We start from the raw sequence: 27,977 nt of genomic DNA, 5'->3' as shown, positions 1-27,977 counted from the left end.
CAGGCTGGTCTTGAACTCACAGAGATCTGCCTGCCTCTGCTGCCTGAGTGCTGGGATTAAAGGCGAGGACCGCCATCCCCGGCCAGATACTGCTGTTTTCTGGATCTTTCAGACATGATATTGAGGCTCCAGTTTTAAATGGGAGACTTGATTAAGACTCGGTTCCGGGGGAAACCCAAGCTTCCGGGACCCACTGCAGTTCTGCCTGGGCCTTCTGTATGGCAGACAACAGCCGGGCAGACGCATCTTGCAAGTTGTCATTCACAATCACATGATCAAAAAACTGGCCAAACTGACTCTCCATTTTTTGGGCTAACTCCTCCATCTCTTGTAGGTCTTCATCCTTCAGGAGAGATTGAAAAAAAATATGAACGGCACCGGCAATAACACATGAGGTGTTACACTGGCAAAGGTGTGAGGCTATAAAAACAGTTATATCAAATATGTGTCCCCTATTTTTTCCTCTACCCAACCCATCCCCTTTTCTCTTTTTTTTCTTGTTTTGGATTTTCGAGGCAGAGTTTTGCTATGTAACCCAGGCCTGCTTTAAACTTGTGATCCTCCTGCCTCATCCTCCCAAGTGCTTAGGTTTCAAGTATGTGCCACCATTCCCAACAGGACACAAATTTAAGAGCCCCAAAGACTTAGAAAATAGACTGTTTTTGTCAAGCTAAAAAAAAAAAAAATAGCATCATAGCATTTGCTAAATCTTATTTTAATATCTGTAAGTGACAACTGATAAAAAGGATAAATCGTTGGGGTTTTTTATTTTGTTTTTTATTTTATTTTATTTTGGTTTTTGTTTTGTTTTTCAAGATAGGGCTTCTCTATGTAGACTTTGCTGTCCTGGACTCACTTTGTAGACCAGGCTGGCCTCAAATTCACAGAGACCCACCTGCCTCTGTCTCCAGAGTGCTGGGATTAAAGGCATATGCCAACACTGCTAGGCTGAAAAAGATAAATGATAAAGACATTACTCATTAAAACTTTCAGCCGGCAGAGGCAGATACAGATCTCTGTGAGTTTGAGGCCAGCCTGGTCTACAGAGCAAGTTCCAGGACAGCCAAGACTACTCAGAGAAACCTTGTAGAAAAAACAGTGATTTTTTTTTTTTAAACCATTCTATTGAAGTGCTCCTGAGGAGAGAGTCAAGTGAAGATGAAGACATTGAAAGGCCTTGAGGCCAAGCTGGCCCCACCACTTCCCACTTAGCCATAACTGAAAGCAATTCCTTGATTCTGACTTGATTTACCTTGAACTTCATGTCCACAAAGTAGTCGGTAATAACCTTAGCGTTCTTCCGAGACTGCCTCATGTAGCTCATGTTGGGTGGCTTAATAAATATGACATAGGGCTTCAGGTCGTGGGTGCGAGCCAACTGAATATCCTACACAGAAAAATTAAGTGCATGATTGTAAAAAAAAAAAAAGAAAGAAAGAAAGAAAGAAAGAAAGAAAGAAAGAAAGAAAGAAAGAACAGAAGTGGGCAAGCAAGATGGCTCAGCTGGTAGATGCACTTGCCCTGCAAGCCTGATGAGCCCACGGTGGAAGAGAATTGACTGCCGGAAGTTCTTCTCTGGCTTGTACACAAGCACCTTCTCATACCCACCATACCCATTTTAAAAATTAAAAATAGAAGTCCCGGCTTTCTGTAGTCAGCGTGATCACAGGCTCACAGGTACTGAAGATCTCTTATAAAATCTAAGCATTTTAACACATTTGGTTCTAGAATCAAAATTAAGTTAGGATCCTGCTCCTTCCTATTTCTAGATATGACTGGCTATTGAAATTAGTCTTACACATGACAAAATGCTGCTTACTAAGAGTACCCTGCTCTATATGACCTCATATGACAAAAACAAAGAAAAATTCAGGAAAGGTCAACTTTTGCCCTTATTTCCCTTTCCTTTAGCCAGCACCTCATACCTCACAATTTACATCTGAATGACCACTGCTAGCCCTGACTCAGGGAAGAACATACTGTTTTTCCCTTCATTTTCTTTAGCACACAAAGTATATTCTCTTTTTTTTACATTTTTTTTTTATTAATTCAATTTACATCTCGGTCACAGGTCCCTCCCTCCTCTCCTCCCAGTCACACCCATCCTACCGCATCCTTCCTCTCCCTATTTCCTTGGAATAGGGGAGCCCCCCTACCCAGACACCCCAGCTTATCTATTCACATGGGGACTGGGTTCATCTTCCTCCCTTGTGGCCTGCTAGGGCAGTGCCATCAGGGGGAAGCTAAGTACATTCTTAAAAAAATGAAGATAATGCAAGGATCAGAAAAATGGTCTACACAAACAGTATCAGTCATACCTCAGCTAGCTCATCTCTGCTCTTAGCACTTTCATGCCAACATAGAGGCTACCTTTCTATAAGGCAACATCTTCCACAGAAGTCACCGTAACAAGTTTGTGCTAGTGTCAAAGCAGGAAAGATCAGAACTTTTTTATGGCTATTCCCTTAGGCTCTGGTTCTGGGTGTGAAAAATAGAACTTTCTCTCCAACTAAAGCATAATATCGCCAATTTACACTTCAAGCGACAACCTGGCCCTGCAATGTGAGAAGTGGTCTTCGTCTTAAAAGTCTGAGTAAAGTGACTCAGTTGTATCCTGGTGCATGTGCACAACATAGACTGTTACATGCATCTGTGACCTTAAGGTGATGGGACTATTCCACCACAGACCCACCTGAGGCTCCAAATCCAGGACGCAGATCTTCCCTTCATCGAGGACGGCCTGCACAGCACTCACACTAGTTCCGTACAGGTGGCCTTTGTACTCACCGTACTCCAGCATTCTGCAAGAGTATGACAAAGGAAACAGCCTTCCCCAAGTAAAATATCAGCAGGCGTTATGCGGATTGTGCCTGTTAATTTTTTTGTCAATGTGACATAAGCTAGAGTCACCTGGAAAGAGGGAATCTCAGCCAAGGGCTGGCCTCCATCAGATTACCGGTAGGCAAGCCTGTGAGGGTGTTTTCTAAGTTAATGAGTGATGTCAGAGGGACCAGCCCACTGTGGGCGATGTCACCTCTGAGCAGGTGGTTCTGGGTTGTGTAAGAAAGGTAGTTGAAAAAGCCAGGAGGAGCAAACCAGTGTGCAACACACACACACACACCTGAGTGATTGCCTGTGACATGGAAGTGCAAGCCAAATAAACCCTTTCCTCCCCAAGCTGCTTTTGGTCATAGTGTTTTTCATAGCAATAGAAAGCGAACAAGGACACAGATGGTTAGAACACGCGGGGTGTGTCAATACAAAAAGAATGTGTGGCTATTCAGCAGAAGAAAAATTAGAAAACTTCCTTTCTCTGAAGCTTGTAGCCCGTCTGCCCCCTTCCCCAACCTGACTGCTTGGTTCTAACACATCAATGCATAGTCCTTTCTCAACTCTTCAGAAATGAGGGGTTCCTGCCAAGAATGCTGACTAATGAATAAGAATGAACTACTGTCAAATAGCCAGAGGAAAGAATTGGGTTCGGAACCTTACCTGTGCCCATACATGAGGCTTTCAAATGTTTCCCTTGACACGTAGTGATACTCACGTCCATTCACTTCATAACTCTTTGGGGAACGGGTGGTATCTACCAAAGAAGATTATGTAAAATTTCAGAATCTTCTAAATATTTTTATTTGTTACCAAATATATACTTGGACAGAGATTCCCTACTAAAACAAAGAAATGAACACAGAGAGACAAATAAGATACTGGAGCCAAAGAGAGGAACCTCGAATTGGTGATAAGAAAGTCCCATGTCAAATTACACTAATTACAAACCTTTCCTGATTGTTCGTAGTATGGGAAAGAATGTATCATAACTCTCAGACCGGAGAACACCTGTTGTTATTTAGGTAATGTTGAACTAAATGTGAAGCCCAAAATGCAGATATGCTCCCTCATAACAACATTAACAATGTCTTTTGCTTAGATGATGCACTTCTGATTATATCATTGTATCTCTCACACTGCTCCCCAGGCATGTTATATTTTACCGATAAGTAACTTTTGGAGCATAAGCAACTCACTCACATTATAAGACTAATGCTTCCTCCTAGATGGTTTTGTGTTACACAGCTTGTCTCAGATTTGAAAGAGAGAGAAAGACTGCAGCCTTGGCAAAGCACTAATACCAAGGTAGGAGGCCTTAGATATAAAGAAAGGGAGAAATTGGTCAATTTGATTCTTTGATGTGGCCTCTTTGATTTAGACCATTGATTCTCAACCTTCCTAATGCTGCAATCCTTTAGTCTCCTGTTGTGACGACCCCCAACCATAAAATGATTTTTGTTGCCACTGTAATGTTGCTATTATTATGAACTGCAATGTAAATGTTTATGTTTTTAGATGGGCTTAGGTAACCCCTGTTACATAAGGGTTGTTCAACAAAACCCCAGAAAGGGGTTGCGACCACAGGTTGAGAACCTCTAAGTTAGGTTTAGATCCTCAATTTTTTTCTCTCAGCGGCATCTGGTACAGAATACACAAGTTTCCCCAAATACCTAGAAGTGATTTGCTTCTTGTCTATTTATTCAATTAATGAATTTATCGCCTGTTTAACCCAGGTACTAGTCTGGACTCTAGAACTCAGGAGTACTATTTCATTCTGATTTTCTAGCCTACATGCTGCAATGCTTGTTCTTTCTTCTCCTCAATTACAACAAATTCCCCTTATTAATTTAAAAAAAAAAAAACCTGTTCTTGCACTTGACAAAGTTTAAGGATGAATAGAGCAATGAAAATGACATGCAAGGGGCTTGAAATAATCCTTCAGTGAGCAACCTCCAAAGAGCTATGGAAGTAGATATCACCTTGGGGTAGTTTTTTTCTCTTTATTCAAGCTCCTCCTTCTGTCTTTAGGGTTCTCCACTTAGGCAAATTCTCCTGCAGTTTCCTACTGAGAACAAGCTTAAAGCCCCCAAGAGGTAGCGAATTGTGTTAATGTGCCTGGGGTGACCCCTTTGTTTCCCCTGTTGGATTGCCATTTCCTAATATGCTGCCCTGCAAACTGGTGTCCATTAAAACACACACACACACACACACACACACACACACACACACACACGCACAGAAGCAAAATAACACGCAAGTTTTTTCTGCTTTAATGGTGGCTATTTATGCACTTTAATGCCTACATTTTGTGGGTACTTTGCTTTTAGCTACTGAAAGTGGTGATAGCATTCACAGTGTTCTCTTTGAGGTCAGTGTTCATCCCTGTGCGTGTAAGCCACACCTCAGAAGCACACTCCGTCAGAAAGGACCACAGGCAACAAGGTTGGTCTTCCCTGCTTCAGAGGAGACCCTTCCACTCCCCTCCCTGTGAAGAACTAAGAGTTCCTTCCCGAGATTCTCTTTCCTTTTCTTCATCAGTTTGTGTCTCTCTAAGGCTAGAGGGTAGAGAGGAGAAAGCAGGGCAGAAAGGCGTTCCGGCTTGCCTCACCCCAAGGCCGCAGCTTTCTTCCGCAGATCTGACAGCTATTTCAACCTGCTTCTCTCTCTAAATGACGTATTAGATTACGCTGTCAACCCTACCGTGCTACCTATAACTGGCCAGTTCAAACCTGTCTCTACAGTCGGTCCTTCCTTTCTCCTTCCTTTCCTCTGGAGATCCGCTTCTGGCGGCTTCCCCGGGCACTTCCCCCCGGAGCAGGCGCTACGCTGACCCCAGGCCGACTTCTTCCCTCCTTATCTGCCCAGATATGAAACTTGCAAAGTACCTCAAAACTTCTGCTCTGACAAACCCTACAGGGGCAGCTGCTGCTTTCCAAACTCCCGCCATGGAGCAATGCGTATTCCTCACAATTCTGACAGCAGCCTCATGCGCCCCCAGTATGCAGGGAACACACTAGAAACCCCGTAGTCTCCCGAGCTCCTCCATCTTCTCTGAACCATCCACGCTCATTGGGAGCCATCGGACAGAGAGGCTTTTTCTGATGAAACCTCCACGAATACCCCTGGTAACCTCTCTCCCAGAGTCTTTCATATACCGATATGTGTGAGCTGCCTGACAGATTTTCAAATTCCTCTTTTAAAGATTTTCATTTGAGTGCCTCACACAGAACTTTATCCCACCTTCCACTTCCCTGAAATTAGGGATCTTAAGCCAGATCTTCTCTATTTTACAATAAGCAAGTGTTCTGGCATGATTTTTTAAATTATTTATTGAAAATTAAACCCTAGTTAAAAAAAAAAAGATATACAATAATGGGGCTGGAGAGATGGCTCAGCAGATAAGAGCACTGGCTGCTCTTCCATGGGACCTGGGTTCAATTCCCAGCAACCACATGGCAGTTATACAACTGTTTATAACTACAGTTCCAGGGGGTCCGACCCCTTCACACAGAATTGTACTCAAGCAAAACATTAATGCACATAAAAATAAATAAATCATTAAAAAAGACATAGTGACATTTTAGAATTGCAGTTTTCCAATTTCATTCTTTCTTTTTTATTTTGAGCAGGGCCTTCTCTGACATGAAGTTTTCCAATTTCTTAAAGCTTAAAAACACATATACAGCTCTCTGTGGGCAATGGAGGAATGTCTGAAAGACTGTTTCTCAGAGGTTAGAGTAAGGGCAAACCAGAATCTTAGCAGAAGTAAGGAAGCTATGAGTAAAAGGTGTGATTTTTCAGAAGCCACGGGGATAAGATAACAATACTTAGAAATTTATATAAAATTATGTATGGAAATATTAAAAGCTTTCAATAAAATAAATAACATAAAGGCCAAGCAAGCATAATGCCAGGAGGGTAATAAATACTAAACAAATGTTGGTCATCGTTACCAGAAAATACTTCATACCCTGAATAGTCATGTATATGACTAACAGGAAAAGGGAGAACGTAGCCAAGGAGATAGCTTAGTGGATGTGGGCAACACGCACCAAGCCTGATCTCCTGGATTTGATTCGCAGAAGCCAACATGGTAGAAGGCGAGAACTAACTCCCATAAGCCCTCCACTGCCTTCCACTTAAAAAGGAAGGGTGTAAGAGTCACCTTTAGAGCATCCAGCCTAGCGTACTCCATGCCAGTTAACCAACATAGTCACTAAAAGAAAAAAAAATAGGGACAACTACTTAAGGCCTGGCCATTACACTTCTACAACAAAAGATCTGACATCATTGAGTGACATCAGCACATTCAGAGACAAAGTTTTACTGAAACCTGAGCCACCAAGAAAGAAAAATTAACTTACGTGGCACAGCACTTTGAAAACAGCTGGGATTCGATCCAATGAGTTGTCTTCGCAGTTCATTGACTCCCACGCCAGAGGGTCCTGAACACAGAAAGTCACAGCAGAAGTAATTAGACACGGACACCCAGGGTTACCTGCCAACCGTCCCTCATGAACATGAGAGGAACATGAGAGCAAATGCTTTTTCATTGAAAATTCGGTAGTGACCCAGAAAACTCTTGAGAAATTTCCTGCTGGCCCGTGACGTAGCGCACCCCACCCCACCCTTCAGGGATGAGGTGGTTGAGCAGGCTCCCCCAGGTCCTGCTGGAGGTGGGATTGCCTGCAGAGAGCCTGCTGTGATAGAGCCTGCTGTGATAGAGCCTGCACTCTGTCCTGCTGTTCCGCCTGGAAAGCAGGGGTTTCGGCACTTTACCTGACCGTCTGACACAGCCATGAGGTTGAGCCGCTTGCCAGGCTGTTTTGTTCTGCCGGAACCTCACATGCTGACAACTCAATGGCAGCAAGTTATAATCTTCTACTGCTTCCGGGAGTCAGCTTCACAGAGAGCTTGGTCAGAAAACCAGATCACCCAAGCTCCTTAGGGTCAAAGGTACTAAATGCAAGGGCTGGAGAGACAGCTCTGCGGTGAAGAGCACTGGCTGCTCTTCCAGAGGGACTGAGTTCATATTCCCAGCAACCACATGGTGGCTCACAACCATCTGTAATGGGATTTGATGTCATCTTCTATCACGCAGAAGAAGTACATGCAACTAGAGCACTCGTATAAAGAAATAACTTCTTTAAACGATACTAAATCTTATAAAGAAAATGACTACACATTTCTTAGAGAAAGGGAATTTAAGGATATAGTCCAAAATGGACGAGCAATGCAGGCTGGGGTAGACTATGCATGCTTCTAGGCCAAATTCTTAACAGATAAAAGTAGAAATCAGGTATAACCTCATTGCGTTAGAGCTTGTTAATACACAGGGTCTTACCCATCATGGCATCCCATGTTCATTGGCAGGTCAAAGGAGAAGAGGAGGCAGAGAAAGCTTGCCTTTGAAAGTTGTCTTATAAACGCAGACAAACAGGCTTTTAAAACATCTATACTGCTATCCATGAAGAGTCCTGGGTTTACTGTTACAAACACAAGACATTAAACCTAAAAAACAACTTCCCAGAGCCAAGCAGGGAGCATGACAAGCCGTACCCGCGAGCACTATGAGGCGGTGCTTGTCTGCCGGCCGCCGCTGGTACCTCACCACCTCCTCGTAAGGGGCGCCCACTGCGCCGTAGCAGCTGCAGGTACAACGCATGGTGGCGTGTAGCCGGCTGAAGTGAGACTTTCTGCGGCAGAGGCGCATGCTGCGGCGGAAGCCAGCTGAAGAGGGAGGAAACGCACAAAATTTCAGGCCAGGCCAGGACAGGTACCCGCTTCAAGAAGGAGACAGCAAGCTGGCATTGGTGGCACATGCCTTTAATCCCAGCACTCTGAGGCAGAGTCAGGTGGATCTGAGTTCAAGGCCAGCCTGGACTACAGAGTGAGTTTCAGGACAGCCATATAGAGAGCCCTTGTCTTGAGCAGCAGCTAGTGATGTCCCACAAGGTATCTCTAAGTGGCATCTATGCCAGGGCCTATACGAGGCCAAAGAACCCAGGTGATCCTCCCTGAAGCCCAAAAACTCAACAAGAACAACAAAAGGAAACACTCAGGCAAAGTGTGAGAGGTCAGGGAGTGACGGTGGCTCATTAGAATAGGCAGTTCGGCAAAAGGATCTGAAATCAGCTGGCAATAAGCAGTGTCCTGAGTGCGTGAGGGGGTCAGCTAAGGTGCTATCTGCAGAACAGAACAAACGCCAAGACACAGCAAAAGGGCTGCACTCGGAGCCTTTGAGAAAGAGCAGGAAAGTGGTGAGATCCGGTGCCGAGGAAGGAGTCAAAGCTAGATCACAGAGGGCCTTAATGTGGGAAGGGACCTTTGTACAGCAAGGCTGTGGCCTGGTCTGTTTCTGAAGAATTCCTTGGTTTGCTGTAGAGAGGGTGCAAACTGTAAAGAGGGTAAAGGATAGCCTGAGGGAGAGCAGTTAGGAGCTACTGTAGTGCCTCTGAGGCCAGGGTGGAAACACCGGGTGGGTAGTCTTTTTGTTCCCATTTTTCTGAAAGTTTAGGTACAGACTTCAGGATGGTAGCATCATCCACAAAGTTAGGGCCCCTTAATCATTATTCCTGGCTGAATTCTTAGAGTCCTTATCCTGCCACAGAATCAAAAGCCTTCTTGATATTTCCACAGCTGTTTGCAAGTCCTCTCTGAAGGCAGAGCCAGAAACTCTATGCATATCTATAAACACACAAACACATTTATATCTGTACCTTCCTATACTGAAAACCACGGGCCTCCGCCAGCATCTACCATATAAAAGCTACCCTACAGGTACAGCCTCATTTGTGGCTGCTTTCTCGCCCTGGCTCTCACTGTCTTCAACAGACTCACTTATATGAAGCAACAGCCCTGGGGTTGGGGGCATCTTGGTGGAGGTTGGTGGCTAGCAGAGCCTGTATATAGCAGCTGCTGTTCTCTCTGACTCTGACCACTGCACCAGGCCACCTCTGTCCACAGAATCCCCTTTGGCCCTGCTTGGGTTCCTTATTCCCCATCTTTGCACAGTCCCTTAGTCTGTTAAAGCTTACAGAATGGCTGTGGGGTGGATAATTCTGAAAGCAAGGCACAAAGGCAGCCTCTTTTGTCTTAACTCTCCTCCTGTGATCCTGAAGCACAGCCAGGTTTAGGGCCAACAACCCAGCTTCTGGACTGCTGCCCTGGGCCTCTACCCTGCCCTGTGAGAAGAGGGGGGTCCAGGGTGATTTTCATCAGGGAGGTCTGTTCCTTCAGAGAGCTCTGCCTGGGTGACAGATCATAAAACTGTTGACATGAGAGATGACCTTAATAGCCATGAAACTGATCTACCTGGAGTAAGACAGATAGGTTACAGAACGGTCTGGGGAAAAGTTAGCAGACGTATGTCTGACAAATGAGTGAAAGATACCCAAGTGAGCTGGGCATGGTAGATGCGCCTTTAATCCTGGCACTCAGGGAGGCAGAGGCAGGCAGATTGCTGTGTTCAAGGCCAGTTTGGTCTACAAAGAGAGCCCAGAACAGCCAAGACTACACAGAGAAACCCTGTCTCGAAAAACAAAACAAACAAACAAAAAAGATATCCAAGAGAAATTAGATAACAATGAATCATCAGTAGGTCAGATTATTGATGAGGCAAAACAGACAGAGGGAAGTGAGAACAAGACACAAGGTTGGAAAGATTCGTCAGCAAAGGCAGCTTCAGCAGGGCATCCAGAGAGTAGGGACAGCACGTGAAGGCAACAAACACACACCTCTCATCAACCGCCACCTACCAATGAAGAACTTCTGCCCATTGCCAACAAATTCCTCTTTACCTGGAACACAGAGAGCGGGAGAATGTGTGAGGACAGAGACAGGACTACAACAAGCAAATGCATGATCTCATCTTCTGGTTTCAAGCGATGCTCTCTCTCTAGGCGGCAGGCAGCCTGCTTAACCCTTGGCAGCTTAAGAGGCCTGCTCTCTTCCCTTTCCATCCCACTGCTCGTGTACAATCTCTTTCAGCACCCTGCTGTCTAGAATGACTGAGAATAGAAAACTATTTTAGGCTTGATTAAAGCTGTAATAAAGAAACTGGACATGCTATGCACCTACAGTCCCGACAGTCAGGAGGCTGAAACAGGAGAACCACAATTTTGTGTCCACCTTGAACTATACATTAAGAACTTGCCTTAAAAAAAAAAAAAAGTCACAGTAAAAACATAAATACTGGTTATGTATTTTCAAACACATCCTAAAAACAATGATGCTACAAAAATAAGAAACAAGCCGATTTTGGCTTTCAGCTGAAGATAGAGAGCAGTCTTGCGGGCCCCGTAGTAACGCTGGGATGGGCAGCTTTAATTCTGTGTGGGACAATCTAGAGGCACCCGGGAGGAACTGTCAAGATCACACAGGCCTTCGGGGACAGCTGTGGGGAACCACCTTCAGTACATTAACTGAGGTGAGAAAACCACCCATCAGCCCCGACACTGCTCCTTGGGTTTGTGTCCCAGACTACGTAAGAATGGAGAAAGTGAGCTAAACACAGCATACAAGGACACAGGTGTTTTCTCTTGACCGTGGACGTGCCGAGATGCCTTAAGCTCCTGCCTTAACTTTCCACAATGAAGGATTGCGACCAAGATAAACAGACCCCATGGTGGCCATAAACCCCTGAGACAAAGGAGAGGAGGATGCCCAGCCCCCACAGTGCCTATTTAGGCTCCTGGTTATGCTTCTACTTGGAACTCAGGAATACAATTACAAACTCCAGAAGTTTTTTTTATAAAACTCAGTTTTATTTTTATTTAAATCCCTTGCAATTTAAACAGATCTGTTCTGATTACTGACGTAACAAATACGAACATTTGCTCACAGGATGAACTCACATATTCAACTTGCTTTCTTTAACCTTGTTTTTAAGAATTGTTGTATTTGCTATGACAAGGTCCGATGTAGTCTAGGCTGGCATCAAATTTGCCAGATAGCTGAGGGTGACCCTCCTGCCGTCACCTGCGATTATAGTGAATGCCACTGCGCCTGCTTTAAGAATGCATTTGACAACACAAAGATAACCCCAGGGACTGGAGAAATGGCTCAGCAGGTGAGAGAGCCTGCTGCTCTTCCAGAGGACTTGAGTTTGGTTCCCAGCGTCCATGTCGGTGGCTCACAACCACCTGCAACTCCAGCTCCAAGGGATCTGATGCCCTCTTCCGGCCTCCACAAGCACCCAATGTATACATGGCACACACTTGCACAAGCATATCATATAAATAAAAATTAAGATAAATCTGAGTAAAACTAAAATACCAGTATCACCTCCATTTTCTAGTACTTAATCATTTTCCAGTGATATAACTATGTTGACAAGGAAATATTCACTATTTTATAGACTCATAAAGCTTAACTGCTGTCATCGCTCGCTCTAAAATGTTTTCTGTGAAACTGACCGGTTCCTGATCTGACCTTCAAAGAGTCATCTCTTGTAGAATGCTCTGCTGCCCCTGTGTGACAGTGAAGGGCCTTGAGCGTAGCATGAAGAGGTACACGCAGGAGATAAAGACAGACACTTACCTTCGACCAGTTCCTCTGAACATTTGAACAAGTACAGAAAAGACATGAAAAGTTAATCTTGGCAAAGATCAAATTAACCGTTCAAGAAAGGTGAATGGCATAGCAGGGAAGTCATGCCCCCGTTAGCAGAGCTTGTAACTTGGCAAAGTAGATGAAAGCCACACCGCTGGGGCTCAGAACTGTATTTGATCTGACTCTACTGTGGAAGGGCAGCAGTTTGTTCTGCAAGTTGTGTGTCAAGACTGTCCCGGAGGGTGCGTTTATCCATGAAGACCAATGGTTCTGTACTTGACAGAAAATATAGGAAGGCAATGGCTGAGCCTTCTCTCTCCTCTCTCACAGCCATCTTGCCACATTCCTGGGAAGGATGTTAGGCAGTGGGTACACTCTATAACAGTCTTATGTCCTCATTGCTCGCCCCTGGATGGCCCAACACACTCACTTTCTTCTCCAGCCGGTCCTGTGGTGGGTTGGGGGGGGGGTTGGCAGTTGTTTGGGTAATTTTGCTTATTATCTAGACGTATTCAAGTGGCTGGATTTTCTGCTGCTGCTGTTGATACCTGGTTTTGTTTTGCTTTTTCCCCTAGTTAAATAGATTGTGTCAGTGGCCCCTGGAGAAATTTAGGAAGGTCCTATTATATTTCACTCAGAGGCAGAGACGGAAACTGAAGAGCCCTAACTATTCACTAAGTTGGTCAAGTAACAGGAGTAAGTGTCCTGAATGACTGCCAAGGCTTATCTATTCAGAAAACATGCCAACCGGGTACTAACTATCCCTTAATTGAGCTCCTAAGAGAGCCAAACTTAAACCATTCTTGAGAGCTGTGGGTTAGCTGTGTGCTTCTCTCGGTAGAGCTGGCTTAGAGAGGCAGCAGCCGGACACCCCACAAACAGTTTCAAAACCGCGACACTAGCTAACACACAGTGCTCCCTGCACGCTCAGCTCTGTCCCGAGCACCTTACCATGTAGGGTGCTGCTCACTTTAGAGACGTGGGACCTGAAGGTTGAAGAGGTGAAAGGCCACAGTCACACTTGGACCACTTGGCTCCAGCTGACGGTGGCCCCACACCACAACACTCCCTGCCTGTCCCCTCACAGAGCCCACGAGTATCTCTGGGTCTCAGCTATCACTGTGGAGTGCAGAGCACTCTCCAGAGAGATGACGAGAGGATCGGAGCAAAGAAGGAAGAATAGAATCTAAAAATACTAAAAGGAAGCCAACCGCGAGCTCTGCGCCAAGTAGAGAAAATTAAAGCATCCATAATGAGCCAACAATCATTTGGAAAACAGGCATTTAGGGGGGAAAAAAAAAGGAAATGGTAAATAATAAGTCGAGTGGTTCCCAACCTCATCTGTCTTCATGCTGTCTTTTAATGATGAACATTTCTGGGTTCTTTTCTTTCTTTTTGTTGTTTTTTTTTGTTGTTGTTTGTTTGTTTTTTGTTTTTCTGAGACAGGGTTTCCCTTTATAGCCTTGGCTGTCCTGGATTCACTTGATAGACCAGGCTGGCCTCAGATTCACAGAGATCAGCCTGCCTCTGCCTCCCCGAGTGCTGAGATTACAGGCGCGCCCCACTGTGGCCAGTGACCTCTCTGTTTTTAAAATGATTTACTTATTTATTTACATACATGATTGCTTGCTTGCATGTGCGCCACATGCATGCCTAGTGTGTGTGATAGGCAGAAGGCAGCATCAGATCGCCTGGAACTGGAATTAGAGATGGTTGTGGGTCACCATGTGGGTGCTGGGAATTGAACCCAGGTTGTCTGCAAGAGCAACAAGTGCTCTGAACCTCTCAACCATCTCGCTAGCTCCAGATCTCTCTATTCGTATGGAATGAATTCGCCGGAGAAATAATCTATCATTTTATGAGACTGCTATGATGTCCTAGCTATATTGTAAAAGAAGTAATTTAAACAAAGCAATTTACATATATATATATTTGTTTGTTTGTTTTTTGAGACAGAGTTTCTCTGTGTAGACTTAGTTTGTCCTAGACTCGCTTATGTAGACCAGGCTGGCCTTGAACTCACAGTGATCCCCCTGCCTCTGCCCCACAAGTGCTGGGATTAAATGCGTGCGCCACCACGTCACGCCTGCAATTTATATTTTAAGGGTATACATATCAAAATGTAAATTCTTAGGTCTGACTTTTCTAGAAGATAGAAGAACCTACTAGACAGTAATATCTCCTTCACATGATGAACACTGGGTTTAAAAGAAGTGAGAGGACCAGGGGTTTTTCCTTCTAGAAGTACAGAGAAGCAAAAGCAAAGGGGAAGGGGGACTTTGACACTGAGTGCTGGGCTGAGTGATGACGGACATTTTGTGTGCACATGGCAAAGGAGGGAACTGCCTCAGTCAAAGCAGAGACTCTAAACTCCAGACTGACAAAATGGAGAAGCTGACGGACACTGGGCTTCAGCAGCATGTCTGACAGCAGCATGTCCATTTAAACAAAGCCAGCACGCTGTGGACTCTGTTCTGCTACTAAAGAACAGTATTTTGAAGACTAGATACTGGATGAGTGCCATTATTATAGCAAGTAACACATTAACAACAACAACAAAAAAAGCTTATTCAGCATACACAGTGGACTCTGTCTCTTTACTATCCACGTGGAAATAAGGGCTTCATAAACTGCAAGACAACGTCTTCATTCTGTCTTCCAGCAAAATGTCTGCCTTCTTTCTCCTCTCCCTGTCTCTCCTTCTCTGTGTGTGTGTGCCACAGCCATGTGTGAATGTCTGAGCACAACCTCAGGTGTAGGCGCTCCGTGTTCTCCACCGTTCGTGCCAGGCCAGAAAGCCACCGGTGACTCTGCCGAGCCGTCAGCGTAGGCGCACCTGAGTGCAGATGCACCACTGTGCACAGCTGGCTTTTCACTGGTTCTGACTTCGGCCCTCACACTGACAGGACCAGTACTTTATCCGTGGGGCCGTCTCCCCCGCCTTCTCCACGTGTGGCCTATAAAACTTTACATCACTATCATGTGGTGAAGAGTTACCTACTGGTCTCTTCAATTATTGCTGCCCAGTAGGAACACACGTGGGTCTAGGGCAATGGTCCTCAACCTGCCCAATGCTGAGACCCTCTAACACGCTTCCTCGTGTTGTGGGGACCCCCAACCAGAACATTATTTTGCTGCTACCTCATTACTCTTATCATTTGTAATGTAAATATCTGATAAGCAGGATAATATCTGATATGAGACCCCCCAAAGGGGTCACAACCCACAGTCTGATTGTATACACTGTCTCCTTTCATTTAAACAATTACTTTGTTATAGCTCTAAATATGTTTACATTATATCAAAAACATGGAATACACATTTAAAGGTTAGTAACAAATATGCATTTTTAAAAAAAAAACAACTTACCAGATTCAAAAGTTTCTTCATCTGTGGTTTTCAGTGGAGGTAAAAAGCAAAATTGTCATTACAGGACTGTCTACACCAAATCTACTTCCTAGCAGTACAAGCCTGGTTCATAGGCCTGCAAATATACTACCTTAAAAATGTTTGTATTAGATCAAGATCAAGTCAGTGTTAGCTCTACGGCACACATATGTCTTAGGTGAGATATGAATGGCTTTCCATCGTTGGGCTGTGATTACCAAGAGGGATGAGGCAGGAGCATTAAATAAATAAATTAAGTGACAGGAGAGAAGAGGATAAATAAGTGGAACATCTCAGGAAACTCCTCCAGACCGCTGGATGCGGCACAGGGGACTGCTCCAGAGGCCACCAGCATGGAGGGGCGTCTGTTCCCTGCAGAGTCAGGGTCTCCCAGCAAGAGGGTGTGGCGAGGGTGAGGCTGGCTGGCTTGAGTAGGCTTGCAAGTAACTGAGAGAGACACACACCAACTCCCTCAGTAGCTAAAACAGCTTTTGTTGTTCTCATAAACTTAAAACATGAGAACTATGTGTGCAGGGGAGGGAGAAGGAGGGAAAGAGAACATGCAGGCATGGACATGCGATGACACGTGTGAGGTCAGAGGACACACAGCGGGCAATTCTACCATTGAGCCACCTTGTCTGTCCTTCTTGTTGTCTTTTTAGAAGGGAATTAAAGGTGAAGATACTATCATTTGTGTGATAGAATGACTGTAACACACAGCTGGGTGACCTGTCAGAGACCCTTAGACCAGGCAAGGCCACCTCTAAGGGTGCCCACATAACTGTGGGAATATTTTAAAAGCTGTTCATTGTGGGGCTGGAGAGATGGCTCAGTGGTTAAGAGCACTGTCTGCTCTTCCAAAGGACCCGGGTTCAATTCCCAGCACACACACATGGCATCTCATAACTGTTTGTAACTACAGTTCCAAGGGGTCTGACACCCTCACACCAATGCACATACAATACAATTAAATAAATCACCACCAGAAGAAACACGGAGCACCTTGCCTCCGGGTGCTGGGAAGCAAAAACCATCTACAAAACCCATTAAGTATAGAAATATAAAATGTCCTGTTTATTTCTCCAAGGTTTAGAACCCATTACTATCTGTCTAGACTAGATTCATTACATATATAAAATAATTTATATATATAACTAGAATCATCAAATATAGATATACAGCAAAAATATATTTTGCAATTTAAATATTTGGTATTACACTCCTTTCATCTATTCCACAAAGAACACGAGTGCTTTCTGCCCTTCTGCCACCTGAAACACTGGTTGTCTCCGTGTCCTGAGACAAGTCCCAAGGGGGAGCCCTGGAGACACCCCTGGGCTTTGATTCTCCCTCCAAGCGCAGAGCCACAATAAGGGCACATAGGCTGGTCTCCCAGAGGAAGGGCGTGTGGCCCCTCCACCCCTCTGCTTCCCGGCATCTGGAGGCCAGGTGTTTCTTCTGGTAGTGGCTCAGTCAGGAGGCGGAGCTGTTACCTGCTTCCACACACTTCTCGTCAATCTTCATGTTGTCTTCTACAAGAGAGGGTACACAAGAGCTTAAAACTTGGGATGCATCCACATTACAAACAAAGCCCTGCTGAGGCTGTGTCAGCAAAGCTCAGACCACCTTTCAGTATGACCCCTAGAACTGCTGCTCACTTGGAGAGACAGGTAAGATAACGTCCACTGTGTCAGAGGAAATGCATGTTATGGACGATGGAACAGTAAATGCTACCGCTTAAGCAGCGCTTAAGCAGCGCTTAAGCACGCTTGTGCTCAGCGTGCAGATGACACGTGCGTGCAGCCTGCTGGAAAAGGGACCAACAGCGCTGCCTAGCTGTGGACCCCAAAAACTACAGCACTGACCGGCCAGGCCAGGTGGTCCCAATGGTGCACAGTGGCTCATTTGTTTTGGGGTTACCAATTATTTTCTCACTGGATTTGAAGCCTGATCCATGGAGAGAAACGCAAAACTAGTATTGACAACCTGAACCAAAACCTATGGCTTAGATGGCATAGGCTTTAGGGCATAGTTTACTATCGATAATGTAGCCAAACTGCCTTCTGAATACTTAGGTTTACACCCTAAGACTAATGCATGCAATGCAAGTTCAGGTAACCATTTTTTTTCCCTGAACCTCAGTTTTTTCACACATAAGATGAGAATAATAATAAATTGCTTGCAGTGTCATGAGATTTGTATAAAAGAGTTAAAACAAAGCCCTACAGAACTTATCTCTTGCAGAGCTCTTAGCCTGTGCTGTTAGACTCTGGGCTGTGTATAAACATTATGTCCGCCCCCTTGATCTCTCAGATCAGGATGAAGACCCTTTTTGTGCTACACACTACCAGATACATAGGAATAGCTTCACATGGCTAAATGGAGTGACATAAAATTTGAAGACTAGAGAAAGTTCCTAGGAGTACTTGGAGATATGGGTGTTTTCCCGAATCCTGTTTCTTACCTTCTTCCATAGAAAATGCTGGAGACAGGGAGAAAACGGAATAGTGGTTCATATTCTTGCAACTTTTCTCAGATTAATTTACAATAAGAAACAGGAAGCACCAACATGGTAATTAGTATTCCAGGAATTCAGGGAGACCCCTAATGACCGTCCTTCAGAAACGAATGGCTGGAAACGGGGATGTACTGCTTCTGGCAAACGCACCACCTGCCTTCTCAGCACGCTCTGAGTTAGAACAACATGTCTTAGGAACTCTAATCTAGGCTGGAAGGGAGCAGGAGGGGAGGGGAGCAGGAGGGGAGGGAGCATGAAACGTTGATATTGTAATGACATAAAGGCATTACAGTGAACAACTTTCTGCTCATCAGGCATCGTCACAACACCAGAATTTTAAACTTGATTCATTAAATGGCCAACACCTCTTCACTCGTAGCTTGTTCATGCCCTGGGTTTCTACACAATAAGATTTAAACAGAGCAAAAAGAAACACTAGCACTTGTCACAGCATCACTCATGACAGAAGAAAATGATCGAGTGGCTTTGGGACCTGCTGCTGTCCCATCATTCCCTGAGAAAGATGGTCCTCTAAGTCAATGGCTCCAGACCTGGGGTTCTCAGATTCAGGGTTGTGTGCCAACACTAACAGGGCCAGGCAAACAACTTTCTATATGGACTTACAACAAACAAACAAACAAACAAACAAACAAACAAAACCCTTAAGGCAAATCACACGTAGGGCACACATACAGATTTCACATCAACCTCTGGTCACACTAGTTAACAGATACTGACTAGAGACCAACAGTATCTCTATGACCCTTTGACAGATGAAACAGGAAAGTGAACTAAAGGATTCTTTACAACTACTTGATTAATTTTTTTTTTCAAAATAAAATAAAATATCACTAGGAATATTATGATGCAAAAATGCTTCTGATGAAAAGTTAAGCGAGAACTAGTGATATTACAGCTATTGCTGTACCCTGGTGGACATGTGTCTGTGAGTGAGAGATGATTTAACATGGTGTCAGGGAGAAGGCACTGCACGGATGTCTCCTTTTGGGAATGTCTCTGTGAGCTGACTGTAATGGTGCATGCCTTGTACCCAACATTTGAGAGGTAGAGGCAGGGGGATCAAGAATTAAAGTTATCCTCGGCCACATAGCTATTTCTAGGCCAGCTTGGGCTGCATGAGACACTGCCAAAAAATAAAAAACAAACCTGTGATACTGGTGTTGCTGTCTGTGGTCCACATGGAGTCTCCTCTATCTCGTTTCCATCTCTCTATGTCCCCTTTCTCCCCCGCCTTAACCCCTGCAGGCCCCAGTTTGTTTCTGTCATCCTTCCTTGACTCCTGTGTCCCACCGACAGCAGCTTTATTAAGGCCTTGAGCACTTCACAAGCGCTTCTGGCCATGGAATTCTCTTTTCAACCACTCCCCTCCTACCATTTGAAGAACACTGTACACTGATCCCTTAAGTGATATCTCAGTCTCTTCTTTCGTCCTGAAGGCCTGGGGCTGGGGCTGGGGATGTAGCCCAGCAGGAGGGTGCTTCCTTAGCATGCACCAAGTCCTAGGTTCAATATCCAGCACAAAAAAGAAAAGACACAGGGGGCTGGAGAGATGGGTTGGGAGTAAGGGTACTGGCTGCTCTTCCAGAGGACCTCGGTTTGGTTCCTAGCACCCACATGGAGGCTAACAATCATCTGTAATTTCAGCCCTGGGTGGTCTGAAACCCTCTTCTGGCTTCCTGGGGCACTGCATAAATGTGACACATAGACATTCATGCAGGCCAAACACCCACACCCCTCCATGCACACAATGTAACAAGAAAGTAAATCTTAACATTAAAAAAGAAAGACACAAATGAAGATTGTGCAACTGCATGGCTGCAGGCATCTCTCCAGGCATGAAACCCCCGGAGCTGCAGGGATCTTGGAGGACTTGAAGTTGGGGGTAAATGACTTAAGCGGTCTTCAACCAAAGCATGTGTTTGCCTTCTGTGCTGGCTGGTTTCTGTCAGCTTGACATAAACCTAAACATATCTGGGAAGAGGAACTCTTAGCTGAAAAAATGCCTCCCTCAGACTGGTGTGTCTTGGTTGGTGATTGATGTGGGCAGCACCATCCGTGGGCTGGACTGGTGGTCCTGGATTATACAGGAAGTACACTGAACAAGCCATAAGGAGCCAGCCGGTATATAGTGTTCCTCCTCTGCTTCAGTACCTGCCTGACTTCCTTTGGGGATGGACTGTGATGCGGAAGTATGAGCAAAATAAACCCTTTCCTCCCCGAATTGCTTTAAGTCATGGTATTTATTACAGCAATAGAAACACTAAGGCTCCTTTTCATCAACTGGAAAGTAAAGGGATGAATACCTATGATAGGATTTCTGAAGGCTGGCTGTGGAAGGGATTATCTTGGGACAGGGAGACTATTTAAGGCCCTCTCTCAGGCGGGAAGCTAGCCTGGGAGGCTGGGGGAGCAGCCTTCCAGATGTGCCGTGTTTAAGGTCCGTGCACACTCACGTACGCACATTGGCATCGGGTGGATCTGAGGCAGGTGTGAGGCTGGTACGGCTGAGACCACCAGAACTCCCGCTGCTTCCTGGGCAGAAAGAGAGCAAAGGTTGGCTGACTTTCCCAGCGTGGGCTCTCAGGGCTGCGCCCCCACGCCTGCATTTCTGAGGAGGCACAAAGATAGGACTGGGGCATCTAGCTCCAGTGTGCGCTGGTGACTCTGTTCCACTGAGCCTGGGCCGGGCGCTGTCCTGGGTCACCACCCACATTCCCAGATCACCCTTCCTTTCCTTGAAGAGTCCCCAGCGTGGGATGCCATGCCCCATTCTTCCTGGCTGCTCCCATGCTCTCAGCACTGGCTGTAAAACTGGATGGCTTTATTTAAGCAGGCAAATGTCCCTTCTAACACGTGGGTCTTTTCTTCAACAGCCTTTGACTCACCCTACCTCTGCCGCCACCTCCCACTCCTATAGCCCCAGGGCTGTGCACTGTGCAGTCTCTGGGACTTCAATTCCTTGCACCTCCTTTTCCTGTCAGGACCTCCGTCTTCACAGTATCAATAACCCGTGGTGCTGTAATTTATTAATCTTACTTCATTACCTAAGCCACCCCTTGCCTTCTCACACTATTGCTCTAGGGGATTGGGTCAACATATTCAGATCATAGAAATATTTAAGTTTTGTTCAGGGGCATTTTCTAGCTGATGTAACTTTTCCGGTCCCCGTAGAGTTTAAGAAGGTAAAGGTCTATCAGTAAACTGACGCTCGGGTTTATAAACCAGGGTGTGTCTGTTCCTCCATCTGCTTGCGTCTTTGTCACACATTCAGAAAGCTGGTGTCCCAAGCACTGCTTGATGGTCTAACTCTGACACCGGGGATGACCTCCTTACCTCTTCAGAAGGTGGTAAGAAGGGATGAGCCCAGCACAGACAGCGAGGTCTGAGATTTTCCGGGCCTGCCACCAGAGGGCATCGTTCTGGTCCACTATCTGTAGGATGTCCCCTTTCAGGAAGGGCAACCCAGCATCCACGCAGGGGATGTCAGGATCCTCCTGGGGCCAGTAATCAATCATGGCACGGACGTAAACCTGATGGCAGGTGCATGACAGTACTATCAGAAGAGTGTTGCCCAGGAGCCATCACGACTTAAAACCGTCGCCACCTCCCTCACCCCACTTCTAAAGTAAACGCTGGAGTACAGAGGGCACAGAGAAACCAGGCTGGAAGCTTCCTCCCTCCTGGCCGCAGGCTGCTGGGGAAGAATCGCCGTCCACAGCTTTACTTCTCTGTGGAGCTGTATTCGGGAATGCCAACCAGCCAGGAAACGGGAGCTCTTTGCTGCAGCCGTGGCAAGTCTGTTATGGCCATAGCCAACCACTTTCCAGCTGGATATGATGCCCACTCCATAGGAGTGAATTCAGTACTGTAAACACAGGCAAAAGCCTGTGGCTGAGGAGGTCATAGGCCCTAATGGGAAGCTACTGATAGTGTTTTGCCAAATGGGCATGACATGCCTGTCAAAGTGCTTTCCCCGTAACTGTGCTTGCTACATCCACAGATTGGTGATGCTGACAGCTCTGGTCAGACATGTTTCTTTCGGCTGTGGCCTGCAGTGACTGCAAAGCCTCTTAAGTGGTCAAAGTATTGAGCATGGATGATTATTGAATGAATAGCCATAAATGGGAAATCTGTATTATCCACTCCAAAGCTCAGAGAGCATTGTAGAAGGGGCAGAAATAATGTAGGAGCCAGACAAAGCGGGAAGAGTGGTATAGACGCTGACTTACAGGCGTGATGTCGCTGTTGCACTCCTGAACAACAGCTCTCTCAGCCACCATGATTACCTACATGACTGGGCAGGTCAATGCCCTGTCATAGGGTTTTGGGGTCTCACTCCTCTCCCCTCAGGTTTTAAAGACATCAGCGGTCAGTGAGAAGATTGAGACATTTGTTTCAGTGTTCCTGCTAACTCCTATGAATCTCATTCACACAGACACACCCATACACACACCCATACACACACACACACACACACACACACACACACACACACACACACACACCATGCATGCATAGACATAGATATGAAGGCAGCAATGGGGAAAGTTGGAAAGATAAAGAAGATTAATGGGAGCGGGGCATGAGAGAGTAATGAGATAGATTGAATGTGATCAAAATACATTTATATATATGAAAATGTCATCATAAGACTCATTATTAAATATAAGTCACATATGCTAATAAAAACAGTTAAAGTGTGTTGTAGAGCAGACTCTGAAATACTTGTATTCAGATGTCAGCCATTTTTGACGCTGCTTCTTCATTTCATGGCATCCCGCTCCTCCGCTGTGTTCACCCATCCTCCCTCTCAGATCATCAGCACTGAGAAACATCCTGAATACTGAACCCCCGTCCAAAAACAGCACAGCACATAGCATATAGGACTGCCATATGCCATCCTGGGTAACTGCCATTCTGTGCTCTTACCGTCGTCTGGCTGCTCGCAGGTGGGGCAGACACTGGGATCACCTTGAACATGATCGTACCACAAGACATAGCCTAGAAGAGGAAGAGCGAGAGTGGCAAAGCGTGAGCTCCAGGGTAACAGCTGAATGTCAACATTTGCCACAGAGACTGTCACCGGGGTCAGTACCAAATGGCAACTGGGAGGCAATTTAGCTCTGTATCTGCCTCAGTGCAGGGAAATGGGGTCATGTGCTACAGAAACCCACCCCGAGGTGGCCTCTGCCCACGACCCTCAGTGCCCTGCTGATGAACTCACTAGAGAGGCCTCTTCCCCACACACCCTGGGAAAAAGTCAGCATCTTTGACTTCCTTCCTCACTCATACCCAGTGAGTGTTTCCTGAACACGCGTTGCTAAGCCAGCTGCCTGATGGGAAGGACAGTGGGTTCCCCCAAGTTTCCAGATTTAAAAATGAAAATGAGGAGCCCTTCAAGTGAATAGGGGAGAAGGGACCCTCCCGGCTCCCTGTTGAGCTGTGAACCCTGTTACATACACTGACAGGCGTCAGAGATTAGAGAGACCTCATTCTGACTCTGTCCGGGCAGCTGTGCAAGCATTGTCCTGGCTATGCACATCATGGCTGGAGCTGGGAGGCCGAGCTGGACACCTGCTTGGTTGATATCCACCATAGATACACTCCAAATTCCCTTTGCAGGACCTTCTGTACCACATGGAATCTTGGGGTAGTAGCTTAGAAAATACTTAGGAGCTCTGGCTACATTTCTTATCACTTCTCACCTTGGTCTCCAAGCCGTCGCTGGGAAAACTACCTGGGGTGTACTTGGGGTACACCAAGCATTCCCCATGCTTCAATGGGGAATACACTGCACTGCTGAGGAAGGAACGAGCCTGACAGAGGAGAACCGGAACTTGAGAGAAAAGGCTGATATCTGGGTACACGGGCTGGGCGGACGCTGGAGCCTGCTTGAATTTGGAGATGCTTTTTTCTCAGCACTGGCCACTGAGGGACAAGAGCAGATTGTTCCTGCCATGCATTGCCTTCTGCCCCTCCTTTCTCCACCCACCCAAAGCTGCTCAGAGAAAGTCCCTGAATGGAGGGAGGGAGGGAACTCTTTCTCAGGTTCAAACTGTCTCCAAAACCTCTGCCCGGGCTCAGCTTCGCACTGGGCACAGTTCGTGAGGAACTTGTGCGTGTGTAGAGGGGGCCTGCTGGCCCTCAGGGAGGTGCTCGGGAAGGGCTGTTTCCCAGCCTGGGCTAGAACTTTTGTGGATTAAACAGGAAGCTTGGTGAGTTACATGGCAGCAGACAAGGTCCAGGGCTGGGGGAGACTCAAAGGTCATCACACTAAAGCACACGCACTGAGGGGCATGAAATGTCACTAAATCACTAACAAAAAGAGGAGGTGAGACAGTTACCAGAATATGGATCACTTGCTCGGGGTCCAGGCCCTCCACCGAAATTCCATTCACTTCCACCAGTTTGTCTCCAGCATACAGCAATCCTGGGTAACAGGGATACAAACAGAGGGGTCCAAAGAAACAGAACGAGGGCACCACCATTCCAACTACGAGCTCATGACCCCAAGCATGTTTGACATTTTTAAATAAAAAAAAGCTGTTTACCCCAACTTATACCCCCAACTTATATAACTGTCTGTGAGTACCCTGTTTTCTACTTCTCTGCCAGCACCAAGAGTGATTTGTTTTTGCTACTCTGATGTTTTAAAATGGAACCAAATGCTGGCCAGAAGAATACTAAAGATGTCAGAGTGGTGAGTAAATATTTCGTGAAAAGGAAAAGAATGGACTATTCCTCAAAAGATCCAGGGGGGGGGGCATTTGGGGGAATAAGACGAAACCTTGAACTGGGTGTGGAGACACGGCATCAGGGGCGCAGAAGCCAGGGATAGTGAGTTCAAGGTCTCAGCTCAGTGGTAGAGCACCTGCCTACCGTGTGCAAAGCTCGGGTTCAGTCCCTAACAACACACACACATGCATGCACACAAACCGTATACACACATACATATAAACATGCACACACATAAACATATACACATCCATTATATACATGTATTATACATCTATACATACACACACGTAAACACATGTGCATACACACATATGTACAGACACATAGACAAAGCTAAAGCCTTTAACTCTGATGCTCTAAAGTCCTGTAGGGTACTTGTCTTTCAGAATAATGGATTGTGCATTTTAGGACTAAACAATTCTTAACACAAACCAACAGTAAATGCTTAAGGAGATAAGGATTCAAATATCATGCCTGACACTGCTTGGGTGGCCAAGAAACTGAGAGTGGATTGTCCACAGGTCCAGGGGAAAGCCAAATATATTGTTCTGCTAAGGGAACAAAGCAATAAAATGACTCCTAACAACATTTTCTCTATCCGCACATCAGTGTTTTGCTCAGCCACCACCAGAGAAACTTTACCCTTCAGTAGATGGGAGCTGACGCTGAGATCTACAGCTGAACAGTGTGCAGAGAGTGAGAGACCCTGGTCCTAAAAGGAATGTCTTCACCAAGCCCCTCCCTTCGGGGATGCTCAGGGAACCTTGAGGAAGAGGGGCAGGATGATAGGATGAGCCAGAGGGCATGGATGACTCCAAGGAAACAACACTTTCCAGGCACAACAGGACTGACAGGCATGTCAGCTCACAGAGACTGTGGCAGTGTGCACAGGTCCAAGCCACACAGGGTCCCAGTGCTGAGAGGGGAAAATGACAGGAGCCATCCTTGCTGCTGCTGTTTCTGCACTGGTCGAGGCTCCTTATCCTGTTAACTCAAGAAGCCGCCTCTATCTGGGGTTATAGAGTGTTACAACGGAGTCCTGACTGCCTGGAAAAACTAGAAACCAGGAAAAAACTAGCAAAGAGGCTAGCTTGCCAAGGGAAAAGTCAGTTTTCTCCAATGGAGTCTCACTGAGTATTCAAACCACACTTACACGCAGGCCCCATGCCCAGCAGCAGAAGGGCCGACCCAAAATGAACTCAATGCTATTTTTGTCGATTTTTCTTTGGTCTCATATTGCTTTGGGCATTTTTAACCTCACTGGTCATTTGCTTACACATTATGGTCTCCCATTTTGTGTTTTTTATGAGTTTCGTTTCTGTGTGTTTCTTATGCTTTTTCTTTTCTCTGTTCTTTTTTAAAAGATTTTTTGTTTCTGTTTGTTTGTTTGCTTGCTTGCTTGCTTTGTTTGTCCATCTCTTTTCTAAAGAAAGAGAGAAAAAAGGGCCTGGTGTTGGGTATGCGTGGAGGTGGGGGAGATCTGGGAGGAGACGGATGGCAAACTGTAAACAGAATATACCATGTGGAAAAAAATTCAATTTAGGAAAGGAAGAAAAGCAACTATCTTGATCTATTACTACGTGTCATGTATATGAGTTTTATTTACGTGCTGTAGCTTGTTAATATGTATGATTATTATGTGGGGATATTTTAGAAAGCCTTGAGAAATACAAGGAGACAGGAGGTTCCAGAGAACTGACACAGCAGCAGGATGGTTGTCTAGAGAGAAATCGAGGATGGTGATGATCCATTGGGGAGGAGCCAAAGATGAAAAGATGAGAGAAGGGCCTGAGGACGTGCAATAAGGGACTCCTTAGGAGTTTCCAAGATAGTGTCGGGAGGCCAGCCACATGCAGGCTCCAGGAGACTGTGGGGAGCAAGGAAGTGAGGCAGCTGCATGTGACAGGGGAAAGCACAAACAAGAGGCGGTTCTCGATGAACATGAGTGCTGCCATCTTGGAAGCTGAAGAGGCTGGGTTCTTCTATCTGCACAATGTCATGGTAATGCTTGCTATGCCTGGGAGCCTTGAGAATGCTCACAAGAATGCACCCTCATGGAACCTAGCATGTCGGGCCTCTCTGAAGAAGGGTGCTGGACTTCCTGAGACCTCTGTTCCTTGGTTGTTTTTTTTTTTTTACTGCTCTGGCCAAGCAAGGGGTATCTGGAGACCCTGACCTAAGCGCAGGAAGGGCCTCCTCTGCTCCTGGGAAAGCCAGAGACTCCAGTGTTCTCTGTGTCTCGCCTACACCTTGCTACCCCTGCTTACCACTCCTGTCCACCAGCCCGCCGTGGATGACTCTGGCCACCAGTATGTCCCCTGTTAGCTCATGGCGCTTGATGGTAGCTCCCTGGGGAGAGAACACAAGAGAGACTAAATTAAGTCTTACCAGCTTCCTATTAATAGAAAAGAAAGATGTAGGCCAGTGTATTGGAACTGAAGAAAATACACAACACCAAATAAAATACATAACACAGATATCTTGCTTTCACTAAAAAAGTTTATACACTCTCTTGTCTTCTCATAAAAACAAAACAGACATAGAAACCTTTTCATCGAGAAAACATTATGGCGAGCGGTGTTTGACCCACAGGCAACATTATATTGGCTTTCACAGCACTATTTTCTCCGTGTGTGTCACCGAGACAAAATTGCCGTTCAAGTGACTATCAGACGTAACTTACATCACAATGAACCCTGCCATAAGGCTGGAACAAAAGATACAGTGATTTCCTTACCAGGGGCTGTTGGTTTTTCACCAAACAAACAATTCTCATTGCTTCTTCACTGTCAGGGATATTGTCTGGCAGTGGCGGGAGAAGGGGTTCAAAGTCTTTCTGAGCTACTGTATCATGGGCACTGAGCAAAGCCTGGGAACAGGAGAGGAAAGGTGAGCAGGTGTTACACGTGACACACGTTCATCTCAAAGA

The 27,977-nt window shown here is 45.8% G+C and overlaps 1 protein-coding gene across 1 annotated transcript; it reads right to left on the bottom strand.

Annotated features, from left to right (window-relative positions):
• Positions 1 to 15: 15 nt before the first annotated feature.
• On the bottom strand, positions 16 to 27,896 carry Mpp4 (MAGUK p55 scaffold protein 4). The gene is made up of 16 exons (XM_055616772.1): positions 27,786 to 27,896; positions 27,316 to 27,397; positions 24,655 to 24,740; positions 23,240 to 23,311; positions 21,644 to 21,840; positions 20,772 to 20,842; positions 18,236 to 18,253; positions 17,265 to 17,303; positions 15,754 to 15,774; positions 10,590 to 10,631; positions 8,392 to 8,562; positions 7,197 to 7,277; positions 3,493 to 3,586; positions 2,693 to 2,801; positions 1,253 to 1,387; positions 16 to 343 (listed from the first exon to the last, which is right to left on the bottom strand). The coding sequence occupies exons 1-16, from the start codon at positions 27,822 to 27,824 to the stop codon at positions 152 to 154; spliced, it is 1,449 nt and encodes a 482-aa protein (XP_055472747.1). The 5' UTR covers positions 27,825 to 27,896; the 3' UTR covers positions 16 to 151.
• Positions 27,897 to 27,977: the final 81 nt, after the last annotated feature.

The sequence above is a fragment of the Psammomys obesus genome, unplaced genomic scaffold, assembly GCF_907164565.1.
Source record: "Psammomys obesus unplaced genomic scaffold, mPsaObe1.curated_primary_1811, whole genome shotgun sequence".
Classification (NCBI taxonomy): domain Eukaryota; kingdom Metazoa; phylum Chordata; class Mammalia; order Rodentia; family Muridae; genus Psammomys; species Psammomys obesus.
This window is presented reverse-complemented; position numbering and strand designations above follow the sequence as displayed.

Bases quoted from the DNA above. Each gene is read 5' to 3' on its own strand.
- Mpp4 (XM_055616772.1), bottom strand. From the start codon at position 27,824: ATGAGAATTGTTTGTTTGGTGAAAAACCAACAGCCCCTG. The intron at 27,398-27,785 runs GTAAGGAAATCA...TTCTCTCCCCAG, and splicing joins TGAAAAACCAACAGCCCCTG to GGAGCTACCATCAAGCGCCA. The intron at 2,802-3,492 runs GTAAGGTTCCGA...ATACTCTTGCAG, and splicing joins AGCCTCATGTATGGGCACAG to AATGCTGGAGTACGGTGAGT.